We start from the raw sequence: 18,119 nt of genomic DNA on the forward strand, positions 1-18,119 counted from the left end.
ATAATGAAGAGATGCTTAGCTATTGCCAAGCAACACTTGCACCAAGAGCCAAGGTCTTTTCAACTCCTCTCACCACCCCACCAGTGAGGAGGCTGGGAGTGTACAAGGGCTGGGAGGGGACACAGCCAAGACAGCTGACCCCAACTGACCAGAGGGATATTCCAGACCACATGCATCATGCTCAGCCTACAAAGTGGGGTGTAGATGAATAAAGAACAGACTTCTGCAGCTATGGCATTTGTCTGCCCGTGTAACTCCTATGTATGATTCAGCTGTTTTTCCTGGAGATGGCTGAACACCACCTGCCCATGGGAAGCAGTGAATGAATTCCTTATTTTGATATGCTTGCATGCACAGCTTTTGCTTTCTGTGATAAATTGTCTCTATTTCAACCCATGAGTTTTCTCACTTTTATTCTTCTGATTCTTCCACTATGCATGAGGGAGTGAGTAAGTGGCTGCAGTAGCTTAGTTCCCATCTGGGGCTAAAACACAACAGTTGTGTTTTTTGTTTTTTGGGGGGGTGTTTTTTTGTACCAATTGCTGCAACAGCATTCTCTCTGAGAGCAAGTTCCCTCCAAAGCTTTGTTGGGGATTTTTTGTTGGTACTGGTTTGGTGAGAATTGGATTTGTGAGGTTACTATATGCAAAATGCATCTGAGTTTTAGGGTCATCTATACTGATGCCAGGTTAGTAGTATTTAAATTACTGGTTTATTCTGTTCAGGTGGACAAACTTGTGATGGAACTGGAACAGAACCGTAACCTTAGCAGTACAATTGTCCACATTGACATGGATGCCTTCTATGCAGCTGTGGAAATGAGAGACAATCCAGAGCTAAAGGAAAAACCTATAGCAGTGGGATCAATGAGTATGTTGGTAAGGCTGATTGTTAAACTAATACAGAAATCAATTGCATTAATCTTAAACCTAATAAGCCATAAAATAATAGCATAAATATAAATAATAGCATAAATATAAATAATAGCATAAATATAATTGCACTGTTTTATATGAAATATGGAATACCCAAAAACAATAAAGGAAACAGCAGTTCTTAGACTTGACCATGTAAGCTGGATTTTTCAGTAAAAAGTGTATTAATGAAAACTTAAAGCATATAAGTAGGTTGAAAGGCAGGAGGAGGGAGAATGAAAATGCATATAAACTCTTAGCTTTGTCAGTCTTTTCCGTATGGAGCTATATTAGAAATTTATTATGTAGTACTAAACTTAAAGAAAAGTTTGATTACTGAACACTGAACTTACTTAATCTCTCTTAAGTCCACCTCAAATTACCATGCTAGGAGATTCGGTGTGCGTGCAGCCATGCCTGGATTTATTGCTAAAAGGCTATGTCCCCATCTAACAATAGTACCGCTAAACTTTGAAAAATACGGCAAAGTGAGTAAAGAGGTAAGTCTGAAAGTGGTCTCTAACCAAAAATTAGTGTATTTATTTTTAGACTGTGTCAATAACATCAGTTCTCGATAGTATGAAAAGTGATAATTTAAATATTAAGTTCTTCAGAAATGCATCTTTAAACATAAGTCTACCAAATATTGGTGCTTTTGGGCAAGGAGATGAAAAAGCATTGCGCTTACCCAGTCGGGAAATTCTGTTGAAGTTAGTGGTGATGCTGATAGAAGTTTTGAAAATCTCTTGAGCTTCATTTTTCTTAATAGTTCAAAATCGTGGAACATAATCTAATTTCTAGGAAGTTGCAAGTACATAGGAAACATGGAGATGGTAATTTCATGCAATGCATAATCGTACTTTTGAATACTAATTACGGGAGAGAAAAACAGAGCACTACTGACTTAGAAATGCATGTTAATTTTTTTAAAAAAGAAGGGATTTGATAGAGCAAAAGAAATAGGGAAAAATCATATTTTGCTTTAATGGAAGTAGTTTTACTTTGTTCTGGAGGAAATAGTTATAATACCTAAAAGCCTGTTCAAAAAAAAGGGAAAAGAGGTCTTCTGTACATTTTAAATCAAACTAATGCATGATACAACACAAGTCTCAGGACTTCAATAAAATTATGTTAAGCCTTTATTTTTATGAAGCCTCAGTCCCTTCACAAATACAAAGTAAGATCTTAGTTGATTTTTTCACTTCTGAAAAAAAAAGGCATATATAAATATGCCATATTTCAGCATGGGTTTGAACTTCAGGATCTTCACTCTCATTTTGCATATTCGACACTGTGTATTTCATTTGTTGTTTGATAGGGTAATGTATTAAAGTATTAGAGATTTGGCTTGGTCTGGATTTTTAGTTAGGTTTTTCTCTTGGGATTTGGATTGAAAATATTTAAATTTATTTCATTTTGTCTTTTAAAGTTCAGTAGTGAATCCTATCTTTATTCAGTTTCAGAAAGATGAAGTGCATGTGGACAAATGTAATACCTAAGAACTTGACTCAAACTGGTAGGAAAAAAACATGATACAGTCAGACTTTCCTCCAGGTTTAAAAAAAAAAAAAAGAGGGAGGAGTGAAGGTAGAGCTTTTATTTTGACGATTTATTTTATTATGATTTTTTTCTAGAAAGATGGGCTTATCACTAAAGATTTCCCAACAAGATTTTGCCTGTGGCATTAACCACTGCTCTAAAATATTTTCTATAACTTCAGTTTAATGTAATTTAAAACTTAAGATTTTGTTTGCTGTTGTTTTTTTTAACCTTTGTATATGTGATATCTGACACACTGAGCACAGAAAACGACATCAGTTTATTCGATTTGCTGAGTTTCCAGGTCCCCAGACTTTTATTCATATGGTTACTGTAGTGTCAGTGAACCTTGTGGCTGTGAAGTTCTTATACATTTATCTTAGTGGCCTTTGTTAAATTCACTGCTCAAAATCTATTTAGTTCCCATCTACTATTAATATTGCACTACTTGGAGAAGCACTGCTATAATTTTACAATATCAAGAAATAATTTGTAATAATCAGTATCTTTAATATTTCTTGATCTTCTGGAAGTTTCAGAGTACATTTGTTCATGTTGTAATTTGTGTCAAGATCTGCTCTTACAGTAACATGGTTTTAAACTTTCACTCTGTGTTTATCAAGGTTAGAGAAATACTGGCTGAATATGATCCCAATTTTTTGCCCATGGGCCTAGACGAAGCCTACCTGAACATAACAGAACACTTGGAGGAGAGGCCGAACTGGCCTGAAGATAGGAGAAGGTTCTTTTTTAATACAGAAAGCACTACAGGAATAGGTAAGCAAATTACTTGCTTTCCTACGGTCACCTGTCACTGATACAGTGTTTCTTTTAGGAATTTTAGGCAGAACCTTGCCTAAGATGAATTATAGCACTTTAATTTAAACTTTATTTCCCTTAGTAGGATTTCATTATTATAATAATACAGAATTTATAATTCGAGTGGTACAGAACTTCTACATGCAGAATCCAGTGCAGTGCAATCTATAAGTAGCAATATAAAGAATTTTTAATTCAGTACAGCCTGGATTTGGGTGGATAGCACACAGTTTGCTGTATCAACATAACAATCATAATCTAGACTCAAAAATCACAGAACATGAGTCACTGACCCAGTCCTCAGAGGAAGCAGATGAAGGCAGAGGTGCCCCTGGCCATTGGGATGTCCCAGGTCTCACGGACCACTGGTCCAAATTCCTCCTCAGGACCCATCGCAGATTTAGTGACACTGCTGTGGGGCCGCAGGCAGTCAGTGCTGTGGGGCCGCAGGCAGTCAGTGCTGTGGGGCCGCAGGCAGTCAGTGCTGTGGGCCGCAGGCGGTCAGTGCTGTGGGGCTGCAGGCAGTCAGTGCTGTGGGGCGCAGGCAGTCAGTGCTGTGGGGCTGCAGGCAGTCTCTGCTGTGGGGCTGCAGGCAGTCAGTGCTGTGGGGCTGCAGGCAGTCAGTGCTGTGGGGCCGCAGGCAGTCAGTGCTGTGGGGCCGCAGGCAGTCAGTGCTGTGGGGCGCAGGCAGTCAGTGCTGTGGGGCTGCAGGCAGTCAGTGCTGTGGGGCCGCAGGCAGTCAGTGCTGTGGGGCCGCAGGCAGTCAGTGCTGTGGGGCGCAGGCAGTCAGTGCTGTGGGGCTGCAGGCAGTCTCTGCTGTGGGGCTGCAGGCAGTCAGTGCTGTGGGGCTGCAGGCAGTCAGTGCTGTGGGGCGCAGGCAGTCAGTGCTGTGGGGCTGCAGGCAGTCAGTGCTGTGGGGCCGCAGGCAGTCAGTGCTGTGGGGCCGCAGGCAGTCAGTGCTGTGGGGCCGCAGGCAGTCAGTGCTGTGGGGCCGCAGGCAGTCAGTGCTGTGGGGCCGCAGGCAGTCAGTGCTGTGGGGCCGCAGGCGGTTTCTGCTCTGGGGCCGCAAGTTCCCAATGTTACAACAGGGTCATCCACAGCACTGGGCTAGCCGGGTGTTGGGAAATGCAGGCAGGCAAGGAGCAGGGTGAAGATGGCTGCAGAGGATGGCTGCTTGCCTTGTGAAATGGCGTAAGACACGCTGACCATATTACATGGGGTTGGGAGCAGGAGTTGCCAGTCATGATTACAAGCTTCAGATAAGCTGCACCCACTGAACTTACTGAAGTCCTCCTATATATTCCTCCAGTTTAGTTAGTGTACAGGCTAACTTTCTTTACTGCTCCCTTGTGAATAAAATGTACACTGCAGATAATTTGGACTTGGATGATTTACTTTCTTTTAACGTGAATAAAATGTTTGAAAAGTGCTGCTAGGTTTTCTAAAACAAGTGGTGTGGTTTAGGTCTGCATTACAATTCAACTTGATAATTTTGGAAATAAGTAGCAGGAGCACTGCAGGATTTTAGTAATATTCAAGATATTACTGGATTTCACTTGGCTGTGGAAGATGGAGTTGGAACCACATCCACAACTGTATATCCATTTGGGAATAACAGAAAAGAAGTAGTCATACAAATGGTTGAATTATGCAAAAACTGGAATATTTATACTCTCTGCATTCAAAATTTCTAACATTCATTAAGAGGATAATCAAGTGTACACTACTGTAGAAAAGCATTAATAAAATAAAAGCAACAAACTGGCATAGTCTTTAAAAAATCCGTATCACTGATATGTAGTCATGTGCTTCTTCACACTTGCCTGATACCTTTGTTCCTCTGGAACACAAACAAGTGCTCAGAATGTGAAGCTGTAATAGTAATGTTTGTAGAATCAGACAAAGGGCTGCTGACATTACTTGTTCTACTATGACTGCAGTTGAAAATGAGAAGCTCACCAGGCTGGTCATTCTAGAACTAGATAGTCCATATATTGGACTGTTGGATAGTCCAATATTTGGAGAATATTGAAAAAAAATCTGTGGAAGAGAGCATACAGCCTTCAATCTGATATAAAACAAAAATAAAGATAAAATCTTGACGATTTTCCTACAACAACAGGCCATTAAACCTTTTGCTCTTCTGGAAATTATGTCCAGTCTACTGGCCAATTGCTCCAATCTCAGCCAAGCTCAGATCATAGCAAAAATGAAGCATTTACATCTCCCCAGTCTTTAAACAAAAACAATGCAATTGCTTATTCTAAACAAAAATAGAAAGAAATAAAACTGCTTATGAATGTTGAAGAAGGAAATTAGTCTATATGCATATATTAATTGTTTGTGTTTCTGTCTAACTTAAAGATGGTATGAATATGTCTGCCAAATTTAACAAAGGTGAAGTCTCTTCTTCACCAGAACTGTTTGAAGACAACACATTTCTGATGCATGATGACCTTGGACAATGTCTGTCAGTGGAAAACTCAGTTGTCTTTGGAACTTCAGCAGAGGAAGCTGTGAAGGAAATTCGCTTTAGGATTGAGCAGAAAACTCAACTGACTGCTAGTGCAGGTATTTGGACATATATGAATAATAATTAATCTTTGTATTTCCATATTGTCTTCTACTTTCATCTCAGAGGGCATTAATTAAGAATTTAGCCTTGTCACAGCCTTCTTCTGCTACAAAAATATATACTGTCTTTGAAGGTCTACAAAGAATGTGACTTCCAATATTTCAAGAGATGTCATGGCTGTTTCCTTTTTTACTCTTTTTTAAATCATTGAGACAGTTACATCATCTTTTTGCTTCTTTCTACTTGAAATAAGAGTAAGCAGTGAGGAAGAATGGCTAGTGCACTTGATCTAATCTTAGCATGAGTGGTTATTCTAGTGTATCATGTAAATTGTTTTTGTCAAGCTGTGGGTCATAGTGAAATCTGTCACTGATTTCTAAACTGCTTTTAGTTTGAATAGTAGATCTGTGCTGTTACGTATTTCTAACTTCACACAGTTCCTTGCTTAAAACAATATCAAAATTTGTTAAAATGTTAGTCTTAGAGAAGTAAATTTATGCTGAAGTTAATAAACTCTTTAATAGCTTTTTAATATTTCCAGTCCATTTCTATGGCTTGACTTCAGATAGCCCACCTTTACGTCTCAGCTATTTTGATTGACTGAAACTAGTGTATGTATCTTTCTGGATGCCATCCCAAATGCTTTATGAACCAACTCATCGAGGTATCAGGCCCTGGTGAGCTTTATGAAGCAGCTGCAGAAGGTCAGGAAGGTATGGGATGTAAAGAGAGGTGAAGAAACAGCCTAGTAAGAAGAAGCAGGATGAAACCCCCTCCCATGTATGTTATCTCATGAGTGATAGCAGAATAACAGCTTTGTTTACTGAAGTTTTGTCTTCTTAAGTTAGCATCTAGAAAACAGGCATAGCTTTTAAAAGTGCAAGCAGGGATCTTAAAGCTAAAAATTAAAAATAATTAGAAGGTAACTGAAAAAATACTGATAATCAATAACAAATAGAGTTATTTCTACCATCTTAAATCATATGTTGTATCAGTGAGCAAATGAAAATTTAGACCTGTAGGACAAAGTTATTCTTCTTTTGCTAAGCAAATTGCAGAGTTAGCTTGTAAGAACGGTTACTTTGATAGAAAAGAGCCATCCCTCCTAATTCCTCTGATGTCTGTGAAATACTTATAAATTACTACATTCCAGTGGTAGCCCACAAAGAAATAAAATTCGTTAAATTTTGTCAAAAAAGTCTTTTTGCAGAAATACAAGGAATAAAAGTCTCCTTCTTACAGGAAGTTCATTGTAACTACCACTGTAAGCATTTTCTTTCTTGCCATAATCACCATCATAAAAATGGTGACTCATGTAACTGATGTTATTTTTAAGGACTTGGTATTTAACCCCTCATGACTTTCTAGTGCTTGTTGTGTTACCCTGACTATCTTAAAATAGGAAGTACACTTTATTTAAGTTACATTGTATCTACTACCTGTATTTATGTTATTTCATGATAGTCACTAAATTTTTTTGCAGAAATGTATCAAATCTGGTTATTAATAATCATTATTCTTTTCCTTATTTTAGTCTTTGCCAAGTATATAGGCTACTCTTTGGCTTTTAAATACTGGATAGTTGAAATTAAACTTTGTCTTACTTTTTTTTTAAATTACCATGGGTTTTTTGTTTGTTTTTAAGGAATAGCACCAAATACAATGTTAGCAAAAATGTGCAGTGATCGTAATAAACCTAATGGCCAATACAGAATTCCTCCTGAGAGACTAGCAGTGTTAGACTTCCTAAAAGATTTGCCTATCAGAAAGGTAAGAGACACAGTGGCATTTACTGTTCTGTCATTGTAATGTTTATGTTTTAGAAGCAAGATTTCTGCTGAAAATACGGGGTTTTCTAGGTAATCTTCCATGTTGTGTTTGATTCAAATTGTTCTTATTAATGGATCTACAAATGGAAATTTTCCACTGAAATGTTACATTCTCTTTTCTAGGTGCCAGGTATTGGAAAAGTAACAGAGAAGATGTTAAAAGCCCTTGGAATTGTGACTTGCTCAGAACTTTTCCACCAGAGGGCGCTGCTTTCTCTTCTTTTTTCAGAAGTATCTTGGCGTAATTTCTTGGATATTTCCCTTGGTTTGGGCTCAACACATTTGGAAAAGTAAGCCATGGGGTTTTTTTCCTTCTGTGCTAACGTTTTTCTGAATGTTTCCTTGTGTATGTTACATACTGTATATATTATTTAATTGGCAAGTATTATGGAAATACTCTTGTTTAATATATTTTTTAAAATGTTTGGTGCCTGTTATTATTATATTTATGTCTAAAATGCAGTAGTCAAACATGAAAAAACAAAGGTTTATACAGCCATGTCTAAATATGAAATACAGAAAGTCTTGTCAGGGAAGTTATACGTAAGTGTATGCAAGATAGGATAACCTTATAATTATCAAAATATCTTAACATAACTGAGATGTCCTAAGCAGAGCTGTACACTCTTTTCTTCAAAAGAACACACATTCATTGGTGTTTATGATTATTGCATTCAAATGAAAGTCACAAAGGTATTTGATCTCTGTTGGTAAATTGTCGGGGAAGTTTCTATGTCTCTTACCAGGATTATGTGTTTGTACTATCAACATGTGAAGTCGGAGGAATAGAACTGAAGATTATTATATCCTTCTTAATGTATGTGTTCTCTATGCTTTATTATGGTTCCCTGTATTTAATGGCTTTTTGCGTCCTTTTTAGCATGGGAGAAGTCAGTCTTAGTAGTGCATATACCTTTTCAACAGTATTTGTCATTTCTAAGCCTGTCCTGGAGACAAACATGTTCTTTATATAAACTTGAAACATAGCATTTTACTGTTTGTGTAACTAAGAGCCTTAATTAACTATTGAGTGGCTTATTAATTAACTTAATTAACTTCCAGAGTCTTATGCACTTCTGAAAGACATATTCTGTATTATATCTGTAACTTCTCTGATTATAATCTTCCCATCTTCCCATTTGACTACAAAATAATATATGTAATTAGCAGTTTGAAGCACAGTAATGTGCTAGCATAAATTTTTTGTGGTTTTTTTTTGATTCAGAGTATAAAAAATATTTTAAAAAATATGCAGCAAGACTGATGTGGTGAAGGTGACTTGATAAAACACAGTTTTCAAAATATTTTTGCTGTTAATATATAAACAGACTTTGGACAACTAGGATAAACAGACTTTTTAATAATTGTGTGGTCTTTCTTTTTATTCACCCTAGTTTGGTGTTTTACAGCCAGGGATATCTCCCAGTACATTTTGAAAAAAAAAAAGGAGCATTTCAAAGGTCAGGGTTTTAATGGTTTTGATGTCTAAGAATTATTTTTGTTGTCAGCTCCATCTTGATTTCAGTAATTTTAGCATAGAGAAAGCATGCACTTAATATATTAACACCTGGATCTTCATTAATTCGTTCATCTTACAGTTATTGTGTCTGACCACCTTCTTTTAAGAAAATCTGACAGTATCAAATTTGTTATTTCCAGTTCTTAAAAACAAAAGAATGACCTAAAATGAAATTGCTCTGAGGGATCTCCTTATATGCAGAAGACTTACTAAAGGATACTCAATTAACACTGAAAAGAAAGAAAACAAAAAAAGCTTTAACACATCACCTTTAAGCTGAACAATCATTTAGACTGAAAGCAAACTATTTCTTCAGATCCTCAGATAAAGGAATTATTCAAACATACATGTATGTATGGGATTCTAATAGCCATGCTTCACTGTTATAGCTGAGACAGCACAGCTTTCTCTGTTTTCTTTTTAAATCAAACTCCCTCCGATATAAGAAGTGAGTTTTGAGGGAATTTTTTGTTTGGTTTGTTTTCTAAACTTTTTTTTTTATTAAGACATCTCTGACTGATCTATGTCTTTACTTAATGTAAAGTATTTTTTTTAATTATCCTTTTTGCACTTAGTTAAACTTGATGTACAAGATTTGTAGAAAAATATAACATCCAGACTTTATAGAAAAGACAGCTGTTAGTTATTTGAGCATGATTGGTTGACTCTGAGTTTATTGAAAAGATAATATTTATGCATCAAGAAAGTATAGTTGACTTTTTTTCTCTTTCAAGGGATGGAGAAAGAAAAAGTATGAGCACTGAAAGGTATGCTTCTTTAATATTGAAAAAATTGCATTAACCATTGGAATCGCTAAATACCAAGTAATGTATACTTTTATTAGTAGTATAATTTAATTACATATTTATTTAAAAACCCACATATACAACAAGCTCACTAAACAAGATTCAAGCTTTCATTATTTTTGTCCTTGGTTCCAGAACTCCATGGTGGTATTTTTGTCAGTTTGTGTGCTCTCTTATTATCCAATTCTGCTAGTGCCTTTAATGCATCAAAGTAATTTTTAAGTTATAAGATAAGGCTTCAGTTTTTTTATATGTTTAAGCTTAATATCAGTGTACTAGCCTGCAGTCACATGTATGTCCTAACTAAAGTTTTTACCAGTATAAAGTTCCTTAAGAAGTTAGTTAATTTTTTTTAAATTAGTTCTGCTAGGAGTATCTCTAAAGCTCTGTAATAATTATCCCTGTTGTGTGTTTTCTTAGAAAAGATGATAAGAAAAGTTGCTAGTTCTGTCATTTTGTAACTTAATAGCTGTGAGCAGCTTAAGCCAAATACAGTTTTGGAACCATCACAGCTGAAAAATTAGTGACTTTAGTCTTGTGCTTGCAATCAGATATTTTGGGCATCCTTACAGTACCTTTCTGTGTTGCTTTTTCTCTTCCTTTTTTTCCTCTAATGGGACAGTTTTATACCAGAAATGTCTACAGGCTTCTGTGATCATGAAACTAGTTTACATGTGGAAAGAGACAACCCTGAAGTAGCATTCTCTCTATCCTGTCCTTTCCAAGCCTTGAACTTTTACAACTTCTCAATCACTGCAGTATTGTCTGAATAGCATGAGGTAACTCCTTGGATAGCAGTGTGGGACCAACAGTGAAATCCTCATTAGGTTAGTTTGGCACCATGCAAACATTCTTACAAGAATGTGAATCATAACAGAGGATATCTTTTCAGTACAATAAGGTAAACCTGATTAGAACTTAGAGACGCAAAATAAATTATAATTTTATTTACCTTACATTTGTAAACAGAAAGGTTGACATGAAACAATCTCTATGTGAGACCTTTCCAAAGCATGTGCTGTCTCTAAGTTTTGCTTTCCATTTCTCTTAAAACCTTGACTAACTGAAGGTTGCTTTTCCTATGATGTTATTACTGAAAAGCAAATGTACAACAAAAAGATAACACTGTAATTTTCCTCCTAAGACACTCTAGCAAAGGCAGTTGGCAACATTTTTGGCAGAAAGATAGCTTTTCCTCCTCTGAGGCTAGACATAATTATCCTAGTTGGCATCTTTTTCTTAGCATCTGCATTATTTATATCTGATTCTTGGCTCTAATGTTGACTTCCAGCTCCTGGCTTTCTTCTGATGTTATGCAATGTATACAAAAGAGATTAAATACAAATAACTTGTCTGGCTCTGTGAATTCACTGTTAGTATTCTGTCTTGCAAATACTTAAGCATTAATGACATTAAATCTGAATAATTTTCAAGCACTGCATGAAAAATTAAAAATTATTTCATTTTTGAAGGGCCTTTCAAATTTTTGCAAGCAAAATACTCCTATTAGTAATCATTTTTCCTTGAAGTAAGAATTTGAACCTATACATCATTCTTCTGGTCATAGTATTGTTTAACTGTATAAAAAATACTTTTATATTGCAGACACTGAACATACTGTAGGATTCACACTGAAAAATTTTCATCATATTTTTGTCTTAGAACATTCAGTGAGATAAATACAGCAGAAGACCAATACAGTTTGTGTCGAGAGCTCTGCAGAGACCTGGCTCAAGAGTTACAGAAAGAGGGACTTAAGGTATTTATATTATTCAGGTTACTTGCAGAACAATGCTTTGCACTCCAACAATTCCATGCAGCTTTAGTATAAATGCTTTCAGCAGCATCATACCATGCCATCTGTCTTCAGAAGTCTGCATTCTTTAATTTGCAGATGTTTAGAATGACTTAGGCAGTATTTTGTTGTTGTGTGGCTGGCTATCTAGCAGTGCATGTGGGATAAAAATTAAATCAAGTTTTGAAATGTGAAAAATTAATTTATTTGGCATATAAACAATTTATTCTAAAAGCAATGTTTTTAAAGGAATAATAGAGCTGATCATCTATATGCCATGCTTTGGCCAATCCTGTAATACTAATGTATTTAAAACACTGTTTCTCTCCCATATACATACAGGATCCAGTCAACAGCCAGTTTTGTAGTTTAAGAACTTGACATGTTCTAAACTTGCTGACACGTTATTCACACCATTCAGTGGTATCAATAGTAGAAACAGTCCCTTTATTCCTTTTCCCCAGATACCTGTTTTTTACTTGGAAAGAACAGTTCATATTTTCTTTGATGGTTTTATGGTAAAGCAAGGAATAACATTTTAGACCTAAAAGAATTGTTGTTAATCTTCTTCAGCCATAAAAGATTGTCTCAAAAGATTACAGGCTGAAAGGGAGATGATCAGGTAAGGAGGACAAAGGGATAAGCTTACAAAAGAACCAGAACAAAGAGAATGCTAGATGTTTACATTTGGATGGACTTGACAAATCACACAAATGGTTTGGGAGGTGCTGCCAGGGTGTTGCTGTGCCAAACAAATACTGTGTGTGCCTGTGATAGCACTACGCACGAGGAAGTAAGTTTTCTGTGAATCTGTAACAGGGTTTTGTGTTCTTAAATAGTTAGGATATCTGGCACTGAGAATTTCCAGATTAGGAAATTTTTTTTTTTAGATGAAATAGAAGTTGTGCCTGTAGCCAAAACATTAATTCAATTGAACATGCACTGGTGGCAGATGGTCTGCTGAGAACTGCAGTAAAATGACCCAATTCAGAGAATTCGACTTTGACAGACATTTAGGGGCAAGTACAGAATCTTGCAGACAAATTCTTGGGAGTGCCCCTTGCTGTGCGCAGATAAGCTCACAGTCTTGACAATGGCTTAAGGGCCCTTACATAGATGCTGCATAACAATTGTTTCTGTGTCATATGTGAGATACATTTTTAACCTTTTTTGTTAAATTGTATTTCCCCCCCCCCCCAGGGTAAAACTGTTACATTGAAGCTTAAGAATGTGAACTTCGAAGTTAAAACAAGAGCTTCAACTGTGCTGTCTTCTGTTGCTACTGAGGAGGAAATATTTACTGTTGCTAAAGATTTGTTAGGAACTGAAATTGATAGTGTTGCTCCTCACCCTCTACGGATAAGACTTATGGGTAAGATATTTCAAATTCATTTTTCCTTTTCAGAGTTAGGAAAGCTTATAGTGTTTTGAAATAATACACCATACTTTAAAGTAAAACTGGTATAAATGCATTCACCCTTTTTCTATTACCCTGGTAGTTTTTGCAAAGTGAAACAGATCTGTGCTCAAGGAGTAACTTAGGAAGTTTTGCTAATGGGTGCTGAATGGTGACTTAGGAAGTTTTATTAATTGAAGTAGTACTTTTTTATGCAACAACAATCAAATCATCATGACAATATTGTCTTGACTCATAGCAGCCTTAATTCTGATGCTTTAAAAGAGTCTTTAAATCTGCTTTGCACCACAACAACAGAAATGCTTTTACAGATCTGAAAGGGCAGCGTTCTGCAGGAGATGCAAACATTTCTGGCAACAGTAAACTCTGTGTTTTGGCACTAAGATGTGTCTTTCAGGTGCATATTCTGCTTGAAATATTTAGTGATATATAAAATTTACTTGTCTAAGATATTAGAAAGTGCTGAAGAAATACCCATATATTTTGATGGGTAAAGTTCATGTAAAAGTTTCAGACTGAATTCTATGTAACTGTACTTATAGCTTCATGTTATAATGCTATCAGTTAAAACATCAGGTTACTAAAATTCAGGTTACTAAATAATATGGTTGGGCTCGTGCTTGGGTCTGATAAAATTGTTTTGATATTGTGATGCATTTGGAGGTAGTCGACCATCTTTTTAGAGATAAGTTGTGCCTTTATTGAGTGAATGTATACCTCAAAAGGTGTTAATTAGGAGTTAGTGTCAAGCTTTTGTAAAATTGTTATTATAAGTTTGTTTTCCATCATTAGGTGTACGAGTATCAGGATTTCTAACTGAAGAAGAAAAGAAATACCAGCAAAAAAGCATTACAAGTTTCTTAAAATCAGGAAAAGAAATCGGTTCTCTTAGGCTTCAGACAGAGAAGTCCAACCAAGAGTATTTCACAAAAAATTCACAAGCACCTCATAGAGGGAGTTTTTTTGATCAAAAGCGAGCAGCAAGACAATTAAACAGAGAGAATATTTCTCCAAATGAAAGCAGAGGTAAACAGCTCTTTCATGATGATAAATCATCAGAAAATTCTGCGGGAGAAACAAAGAAAGTCACGGATTTACAGAATTCTAATGTTTGTAAAATCTTCACTTGTCCTGTTTGCTTTGAGAAGCAAAGCAGCAGTAATTTGGAAGAACTCAATAGACACATTGATGAGTGCCTCAATGGGATGTGTGCTAAAGATACTGTGGAAATATCAAAAAATGACAATTCAAGAGAAAATGCACCTAACTTTCTTCCACAATTTAAAAATGAGTATGTTGATAAATGTCAAAAAAATAAAACAGATCAATTAGCAGGAGCAGAGCAGTCTGTAAGTGTATCTGACAGCTCTACTAACAACAACACAGAAAAATTTGGTCAGATAATAACTGATAAATATCCCAGAGAACGACAGCCTAACAATCTCAGTGACATTGCTAGAAAGGTGTGTATGAAACACTGCCTATTCCCCCAAAGAATATCACAAGACAGTGAAGATGATTTTGGCAAGACGGAACATACAGAAGGAACTAGTTCATCCTGTTTCTTTGAAGCCAAAGAAGACAGTGTTCTTGTTTGTCCAGTCTGTAATTCAGAACAGAAAACCACCAATCTTGTGTCATTTAACAGACATGTGGATGTCTGCTTGAATAAAGGCCTTATCCAGGAGCTGACAGAAAAAGAGGATTTTCCTACTAAGACACATAATATGGAAAACTCAAACAGAGTTTTCTCTGGTAAGTATATGCATTAGTATATATTTGATTATTCAAATTGTCTGCATTTGCAATTAAGATACTTTGGCAATGGTATATACTTTGAACTTTTTGGGACTTTGATTTTTTTCTCAACAAGCTCATTTAAGTAAGGCCTATATCAGAGTGAAATTTTTTATTTAAAAAATATAAACTTGATTTTCAAGGCAAACTTAATTTATGAATGTGATGTTAATTTGTCAGTGCCCTCCCATTTGCCATTTCAGATTCAGTTAACAGAAGGACTCCTTTTTATCATGTGCTGGCAAAAATAGGGAGATGAGAAATAGAGCTTAAAGGAAGAAACTTCCAAGTCTGTTTTATAGCTAATAAAATATATCTCATAACTGCACCTGTAACATGCCACAGCAGTATCATTCATGTTTTTTGAAGTAGGTTCTCTTTTTGACAGAGTTCATCATCAGCCAGATTAGAGTGCATGTGCAGGTAGTAAAGTATGTGCCTAAAGTAGTCCCTGATCTATACTGGGAACCTTATAAAAAGAAATTAAAATGCTAGTATGTTAGAATTTTCAGAATACAATTAAGACTCACAATAAGAATATTTTACAAGAAAATTTTTGAAGTGATACTGCTATTACATGTGCAAACAGGCTTTAACTGAAACTGAGGACTTACTTTAGGTGAAGTTTCTTTTTTGCCCCATAGGATAAAAAAATTAAAAATGTAATTTTCAGCTACCACCTTGAAAATCAATTACATTATGCTGAAATATTTCCGAAAACTGTTGCAAGGTTCAAAGTAATCCCTTAAAATTCTATAACCTAAAGGCTTTTTTATTTTCTCTTTTAAAAATGGTAATATAAATTACAATATTCAAGCTGTAGATAATATTTGCTTCTTGACACAGATTAAATTTTTTAAAAAGTTCTTCCATGTATATAATTTCTGAATCATTCTTTCATTATTGAAGTAATTCATTTTGGTTGTTTTTAATTACTTTTAAGGAGGTTTAAGCAAAGGACAGCAATGCACAAATCCATCACAAGGAGCAAAAAGGTAAGTATTTTCTGGACATTTGAGTACACAACTTGTTTTAAAATAATGAAGTCTAGAAAAATATTTAGTATTGTAAAACTTGGTTGTTATGCATTGTGCATTTTAACCTCTTACTGTTTTGGTTTTTTGCCCTTTGTTTAACCTTAGGTCTGGACCAACAGCTTCACAGTCAGTATCAAAAAAGGCCAAGTCAAGCAATTCCAAGCACACGATCAAAATGTTTTTTAAATGACTTTGTACCAACATGTTCTCTATGAAGCATTTAATGGAGTTTTATGACTGCAAGGTAATTTAGCATTGGGAGTAGGCTGGATTCAGGTGCCTGTCATTTTGGAACCAGTATATATCTGTATAACAAGAACGTGATGTCTGAGATGGAAGAAGAGGTAAAATGAAGGTTATTTTAACACTTGTTTCCAATAACCAAAATTTGCTAGCACTTTGATTTAGCTCCCTAGAACACAGGAATCATTAGCTAGGATGCCCCCCTGTACTTGCTGAAGGCCCTCTTCTCATACCTGAACTTGTCTTCTCTGTTGATTTTATTATAAAAGTAAAATTATGAGATTAACTGTGTGATAACAAAGAAGAGTTGACATGTTTGATTTCAGCTGACAAACGTCTGTCTTTGTACTGAGCACAAAAATGTATTACTCTTGCAGTTACACAGGATAACAAGAACTTAGAGCACTATCAAGCTTTCATTGTTACTTACTGAAAATTACTTCAGTAGGAGTTGATCAGCCAGATCTGAAGGACTTGTAGCGAGATACACAACAGCTTCACTTATTTAAAAATATGTTTAAAAATCTGTTAAGAGAAGGATTTCTCCAGACAAATGCTGTTTGATCTTTATCCTTTCTAAAGAGACTGAAAAGTTCTTTACACTTTGAAGTTGCTACCAGTGAGTAGCACTAAAATTACTCTAAATAAAGGTTTCATGGTGCAATAATAATGTGCAAAGAGAATATAATGAACCTTCTTATTGTTTAGCTATCTTTGTCCTTAAAAAAATTCTGTATTTCTGAATAAAGTGTATTCTGTGAGTGCATATATGGAAAGAGGCAGTTAAGTGCAAGTATTTAAAATGCTCTGTTTAGATTTTTTTCTGTTCACACCAAATTGTTTAAAGATATTTTGTTATAATTAAATATTTATCAGACAAATAATTTATAACAACAGCATATTTCTTAGAAACTATGCAGACAGTGCCAAGCCCTGTATGAAATATAAATTGCTTTTTAGCTGCAAAGTCTTTTAAAGAAGTGGCTGTTGTAGAAGCATCTATTTTGTGGTTGAACTGTATTGGGATTTGCTTGCTTTTTAAACAAACGAATGTATACATGGTATGTCTTAGATGCCCAAGCTCAGTTCAGAATATGCTTTCCTGTTTCCAGAGTTGCTGGAATGATTTCACCATTTCTGCCTGCTTATCTGTTTGTTTGTCAGATGCTGCTGTACCCCCAGCTCTCACATTTCAATTCATGTTGGTGCTCCCTTACATGCTTTGGACCAAATCAGCTGGACTAGTTCAGGCTGTAAATTGATTCAGTCAGCTTTTTCTAAACTGGGTCAGTAAGCACTCAGCATGAGCTGTCTGTTGACAGATATGGGAACTTTTTGGTAGGAAAGACATAAAAGCAACTGAGGAAACATAAGACTGCTGCTGCTGTTTAGAAAGTGAAGACCCATGCCTTTTGTAGTTTGTATCTCTGATTCAATAAAATGCAGAATCTAAGTGTTACCTTGTCATTGTGTGTACATCTTTAAAATGTCTATTTTTTCATAAGCATTACATAGCAAGAAATAAACTACTCTTAAGCACTTAAATAAGTTAGTTATAACTAGCTTAACTTCTGAGTAACCTCAAAAGTTGCCTTGCCATCTATTTAAAGAGGAAGTGTCATAGAGTTATCCTAGTGTCATGAAAAGGTTGTGGATATGCCAGTATTAATGTGAAAATAAAACTCATAGTGTGATTGTACATTATTTAGTACAATTCTATACCTGGGCTGTATGCCAGACAGCTGCCAAAGCTGCTCTCTCACTCGCCTCTGTAGCTGGATAGGGGAGAGAAAGTATAATGAAGGGTTCATGGGTTGAGATAAGGACCA

The 18,119-nt window shown here is 35.7% G+C and overlaps 1 protein-coding gene across 2 annotated transcripts in view; it reads left to right on the plus strand.

The window, feature by feature from the left end:
• Positions 1 to 17,749, plus strand: part of POLK (DNA polymerase kappa) — a 36,165-nt gene extending 18,416 nt beyond the window's left edge. For both annotated transcript variants that reach the window (XM_062512945.1, XM_062512946.1), the window contains 12 exons: positions 726 to 878; positions 1,283 to 1,414; positions 3,077 to 3,230; positions 5,637 to 5,843; positions 7,493 to 7,617; positions 7,800 to 7,966; positions 9,930 to 9,962; positions 11,664 to 11,760; positions 12,997 to 13,168; positions 14,006 to 14,968; positions 15,954 to 16,005; positions 16,153 to 17,749. In XM_062512945.1, the coding sequence (XP_062368929.1) occupies positions 726 to 878; positions 1,283 to 1,414; positions 3,077 to 3,230; positions 5,637 to 5,843; positions 7,493 to 7,617; positions 7,800 to 7,966; positions 9,930 to 9,962; positions 11,664 to 11,760; positions 12,997 to 13,168; positions 14,006 to 14,968; positions 15,954 to 16,005; positions 16,153 to 16,237 (2,340 nt within the window). In that variant the 3' untranslated portion in view covers positions 16,238 to 17,749. The remainder of the gene's footprint in view (positions 1 to 725; positions 879 to 1,282; positions 1,415 to 3,076; positions 3,231 to 5,636; positions 5,844 to 7,492; positions 7,618 to 7,799; positions 7,967 to 9,929; positions 9,963 to 11,663; positions 11,761 to 12,996; positions 13,169 to 14,005; positions 14,969 to 15,953; positions 16,006 to 16,152) is intronic.
• Positions 17,750 to 18,119: the final 370 nt, after the last annotated feature.

This window comes from Cinclus cinclus, chromosome Z (genome assembly GCF_963662255.1).
Source record: "Cinclus cinclus chromosome Z, bCinCin1.1, whole genome shotgun sequence".
Lineage (NCBI taxonomy): Eukaryota > Metazoa > Chordata > Aves > Passeriformes > Cinclidae > Cinclus > Cinclus cinclus.